This window comes from Alternaria postmessia (genome assembly GCF_024291825.1).
Source record: "Alternaria postmessia strain BMP 2775 chromosome Unknown scaffold_199, whole genome shotgun sequence".
NCBI classification, from domain to species: domain Eukaryota; kingdom Fungi; phylum Ascomycota; class Dothideomycetes; order Pleosporales; family Pleosporaceae; genus Alternaria; species Alternaria postmessia.
Window position 1 is genome coordinate 1 of NW_026260272.1, and position 5,801 is coordinate 5,801.

General features: G+C 49.3%; 1 protein-coding gene across 1 annotated transcript; it reads right to left on the reverse strand.

The window, feature by feature from the left end:
• Positions 1 to 4,374: 4,374 nt before the first annotated feature.
• CGA1 (Glucoamylase 1 precursor (Glucan 1,4-alpha-glucosidase) (1,4-alpha-D-glucan glucohydrolase)) lies at positions 4,375 to 5,583 on the reverse strand (the record flags this gene model as incomplete). The annotated part of the gene is made up of 4 exons (XM_051737623.1): positions 4,375 to 4,418; positions 4,469 to 5,025; positions 5,075 to 5,417; positions 5,466 to 5,583. The coding sequence occupies 4 exons, from the start codon at positions 5,581 to 5,583 to the stop codon at positions 4,375 to 4,377; spliced, it is 1,062 nt and encodes a 353-aa protein (XP_051582612.1).
• Positions 5,584 to 5,801: the final 218 nt, after the last annotated feature.

Consider the following 5,801-nt stretch of genomic DNA (forward strand, 5'->3'; position numbering starts at 1 on the left):
TAGACAGCCTACACACACACACACACACACACACACACACACACACACACACACACAGCCTTCCTTGTCTATTCTTAATTTCTATTCTTCCATCTTGCACGTACTTCACGGCAAACGGCCCAAGTTAACAGAGAGTTCTTAAATATCAGTCTGTCTTGCGTATATCTTTCTGTCTTACATGTACATCTCTCTCCCAAGTATGTGTATAGTAACCTTGTTTAGCTCTCCAGTCGTGCTAACGGAAGATTGGACGGAGGCAGATACTATCTGAGTGCCAGGCCCTGATCCCGCGCATCGTTTCCAAACTACGATATCTTGTTTCGTCTTCAACTCCATCATCAACATCTTTCTCATTGCGACTGTTGGTCAGCGACTCAGTCAGTAGATTAATCGCAATTGCGTGGTTTGCCAGAAGGACGTTTTGACCTCGATAACGGTTGGACGGCCCAGCATTGTTGGGTGCCTATATGTCAAGAAGGGAGCTCTTACCTTGGAATATGGGCTCTTTGGATAGCTCACATTAGCCACAACTCTATTATGATGCCTGTCGCTGGGCGATAGCTTAGAATAAGTTACTGGAGACACACTTAGGATGATCCACATTCGAGTCCGTTCTCAGGTTCAGGCCTAGGTAGATGAGAGCAGTATTGGCCAGCTGCTGAACGAAGACCTCGATGCTATTATCCAACACATTGTTGTCGGCAGGGAGAACGGTGATCTGGCTCTGAATATCGCCAATAAGACCATAGATAGACGAGCTACGCTCCATCCGAATGAGAGCATAACCTGTCTTCCTGTAAACCATGATTCGGAGACGCTATTATCCTTGCTGGAGTTCTTTCTCTTGATTAATAGTAGCAGAAACTTTGGAAATTGCCAAAGTAAACCATTATCACGGTCGCAATGTTGAACTTCGTCACTCAAGGCCATTCTTGCGGTTCGAATCACAGAAGCTAAGCATAAGGGATACTACCAGCTCCGAAAACTATGGTTCTGATGATATCAGTAACATGCGAGAGTATGGGGAACAAGGAAAGTTTCACATACCCAAATATCGAGCTTCGGACTGGTCCATATGCCCGAGTCAGATAACAAAAAGCTTGAGTAATACTGCAGGAGCGAACTTGGAATCATTGACAAAGTCCATGATCAATACCTCTGCAACGATCAAACGACCCACTATCATTGGTGAAATCAGCTCCTGATGTATATATGTGCAAAGAAGATGTTGTGCATATTCATAAGACGACCTGGTATCCATGTGGGACGCATGAAATGCTCTTATGATATAACAGACGTTTTAGATTGCGTTTCAGCCTAAATAGATGTAGATGCCATTTTGTTATTGTTGTTGTTGTCGCAACGGTCGTGACCACTACCGCCAAAACTTGGTCAGGGCTCCCCTCATCGAGGAGACGAGCGATAAAGAGTACGCTGATACGAGACCCATCCTCTTTGTCACCACTTTAGTCGCTGTCAGCTCTCGAGCCTGGATCACACAGCGGCAAGGAGACATATATTTGAGGATTTTCGTCGAGCTCTCTTAAAAACTGGAAAGAGCAACAACTACTCTTCCAACTACAGAGGCGTGATGCGAGACTGTGGAGTTTTGCTACCGTACTAACAGATTATGCTTTCATTGCTATAGTACCGCAGTTCAGACACTCGTGAGTGAGAGAAAACCTTGGAATGCAAAAAGAGACGGACCCAAAAGCGCAACCGTCTGTGGGCCACGATATGTCCAAGTCAGCGAAGCAATAGCACGATAAACCCAGTGACAAGGCAGAATTGAGTTGCAAAGAGACTCAAGACCTATGGCGTCTTCGATGTGGTCACTTGCATCACGGGCCGAGATCATGTGTGGTTGGCAAGATGGTGATTGTAAGTGGCAGATCTGGCGGTGGCCAAAAGTCATGGAAAATTGGAGCGAATTCCGCGTGAAATCATTGGGTCGAAGAATTTCGGTACTGTGCTCCTCGAGTTGGGTGCGTGATGGCTTTCGCTTTTCGTCCAGAGTTGGGTGGCTACATGGTGGGTACTGTCTATAGGCATGGCTGATAGCTGTGTGGGGTTGGGGAATATGAAGATATTGAGTTGCCGCGCGAGCGCACCAATATTTCAAGTGACGGAAGAGGTCGGTCGAAATTTTGATCATGGATTCTGTTGCTTTTGGGGGCCCTCAATCGTCTTCCAAGCAGTTCCAGGCTGCGTTACGATAAACCTTCGGTCAAGGCATGATATGCCATGAATAATTGGTTAAACGGACTATATGAGAGCGGAAGAGAGAAAATGATGATACAGGCGATCACCTCCATATCTGAACGCCAGGGTTACATGGAGGGACAAAGTGAGCTAGTAAACGTGGAGTATTAAGAAAGTATGTGAGCCCCATGCTCAGCACACGAAGGGAGAGAGAGCTGAACAATGGCAGAAAAGCGAGGCGGAAAAGAGAATGGAGTATGCCTGCATTAGCCATATTTATCATTACCAGACATGAGCATGATATAGTAGGAGAAAGCTCTACATACAACAAGCTAAAGTGAAAGACGGCATGGGGAAAGGATAAGACGAACGAAGTGGAAAGAAGGACGTGTGATACACATAGAACTCATATATACTCGCCATCTCGGCCTCAGCGTAAAGATCCAAAGAGTGACTATCCGACGGAACCCCATCTGTCACGGGTATGCGAAGACGTCAGACTTTGAACCAAAAGAACATATGGAACGTCAGCTCAGACGTGCTTCCTCGGTACAACTAAGGCCGGGCACCGTGACAAACACTATGGATGCATGCGCGCCTGTCTTGACCAAGGTAGGTATCTCGACGATCGTGACCATACTTACTCACCGCTCTGCGCCAGTACCCATAGGCAACAGCATGTTAGGACGTATGCCACGGAGGGACCCAGCTGTTTTCTAGCCATCGCTTTGAATGTAGCCTCCCATCTTCCAGCACCGTGCCGATAGGCTTAGGGTAAGTAGCAAGAGGTTTGTGATTCTCTGATTGAAGCTGGAAGACGCTTCAACGCCTCCGTGCACGAGACAAGGAAGAAGCAAAGTAAAACCTAGCAAGTGGAGCTCAAGCCAGAGTAGACGCAAACGCGCACTGCCGGTGTTTACACATCGTGATCTTGGAAGAGAAAGGAAGGATAACGGCACCTGCGTACATGCGTCGTTCAAATGTTCGGCATCCGACCTTGCATCACGCTAACCGCATCAACTCAATCATTTTCACCTTGATAATCAACACGCGCAAAGACGACGATCTTCGCCTCGTACATGGTCCTGCTGCAAGATGGGTTATATGAACTAAGACACGTACTTCCTCAACCTAGAAGTCAGTTGGGTGTCGTACGTCATACCCACTGATCAACCACGTACTGCAAAGGTCCGTGACAGGAGTAAGACCGACCGACCGGTCGCACCGCAGCCTCCTATCGTGATAATAGCCGTAATGAGCGTATCGCGTCGCAGCGGGGAACGATCTGTGCCGCAATGCAAGGCAATAGCAGCCGAAGCGGCCCGAATAGTATGGAGAAGGGATACCAAAGTGTTCGACTTCCCCACAGTTTGGGCTGGAACAGACACAGTAGACCAAAGTGTCGGGTTAGCAAAAGATGCTCATGTTTGTATGGGTGTGCACGATGTTGGCTCCCTTGCTTTGTCCGTAGTTGTTCCGTGAAATGTGTCTTTGTTTCTTCCGGAGACAAGGTTGCTCCCGCATTCTGTGGCGATCATGCCATTGTAAAGTGTGAGCACTGACGGTTGGGTTGAGTTGGGACCGGTGCTGACAGTTCGCTGACAATTCGTTCGCATGGGCCTGTCATCGTCGTAATGAAGAACCGGTAATCAGTCAAGGTCGCAAATCATAGATGCAAACGATCAAGTTTGTAAAAGGAATTCATCATTTCACTACATATCTCACACATGCTGTATACATACTAAGGCAATCCTGCCACACCATGAGGGAATAAGTGTGTGCAGAGGTAATAGATAGACTCGAAAGAACAGGTAGTATTAGGAGAAAAACTTCTTTTGGGAGCCGCCGTAAACATACGCTTCGCTCGCCTGTTGGAAGAATCTTTGTAGCAAGGGACATGTTTCAATACCCAATCCCTCTTTGGGCCCAAGAAAAAGGTTAAAGAAATAAGAGGATGAAAAGTCGCTTCGCTGGTAGTGTTCCATGGCCTCCTCAGCCCGCCCGCAGGGTATCAAAGAGAGAGCGACACGGGCCTAGAGCGAAACCATTTCTCGACGAAAGAAGCGCAAGCATGCAAAGCAATGTCCACAAACGCCTGTGTAGGACATGAGGCATGCAACCCGTGATTCAAGATCAGTTGGAAGATGTTCGTTTATCCCACCGCCATTGCACTTATATCAAACCGCACAACCGAAGGTTCTCTTGGATAATAATGTCTATGGAATGTCAGCAAGATTCATGTATATAAGTGGATAAGGAGACGTACCGTTTACTGCAGCCATGACGAATCGGATTTGCATGGTGTCTGTGGCGCAGGTGAAATGAGTGTAAATTTGCTTAGTCTCGTGTTGGTTGAGCGAGACGAATCGGTTCAGGATGTAGTCGCAGGCGGCGGCGTAGTCTGGGCCGCCTTCGTAGTCGGGGAAGTAGTTCTTCATTGGGCTGACAGGCAGCTTCTCCTTGAAGCGATCGATCTTGTTGAGGAACAAGATAATGGATGTCTTGACGAACCACCGCGAGTTGCAGATGGAGTCGAACAATGTGAGGGCTTCTTGCATGCGGTTGACGGTTTCGTCTTCGAATAGCAGCTGGTCATACTCGGAGATGGCGACTAGGAACAGAATGGTGGTAACGTTCTCGAAGCAGTGTATCCACTTCTTACGTTCTGATCGCTGACCACCGACGTCGAACATGCGGTAGGTGAGATCGCCAATGATGAAGGTTGTTTCGGTGATACCAGTCGTCTTGACACGCGATCGGAGCACGTCTTGGTCGTTGGGGATGTAGTCGGGCGCAGCGATGCGGTCGATGGAGTCGAAGTAGCTATGGCTGTTAGTAGTGTTATGCGCGCATGACAAGGAGGATTGCTCACTATTTAGCGGAGTCGTTAAGCTGGTACTCGCGCGAGCGCTGGAAGCACTGTTGCACACCAGCGTCCTTCCACAGGACTGAGATGGCGTTTCCAACCTCCGGGGGCAGGCTGTCGCCCTCGATCTGTGCTGGCTGCATGAAGATGGTCTGGACGTGGTACTCGGCGCGCTGATCGTCGAGCGGCAGCTCGAGCGACTCCATGGCCTCAAGAATAACGCGCATCGACTGCACCGTGTTGCTGAAGATGATCTCCTTGAACGACTCGCGCTCGTCGCGCGAGTATCCACCCTCGTGGATGAGCTTCATCTGCTTGAGAATGGTCGACTTTCCGGATTCACCGGCTCCTGCGCGCTGTTAGAGACTGCTGACGTGACGGGCGTCGCGATACTAACCGAGGAGCAGCATCTTGATCTCGTTGCGCTGCATCATCTTGTCGCGCTTGAGCTGGTTCTCAATTTCCTCGTTCCTCTGCTTGCCCTCCTTCTCCTCTGTGCTCATTCCGCAACCCATGATGGCGGCAGGGGACGGTGTCCGGGGTGATTATTAGGGTAAAGGTACGTAGTGATGTTCCGTCGAGGCCGGCCAATGCGGAAATCTGGAGGGCGGTGTCAATAGGAGTTCAATGGCAGGCGGCGGTCGTGCGAGTGCAAAAAGGTTGGCGACTTTAGCCGTGGGTGAGACGACTGGAAGCGATGCGGCCGTTTGCTTGCACTCGACGGTGGCGCTTG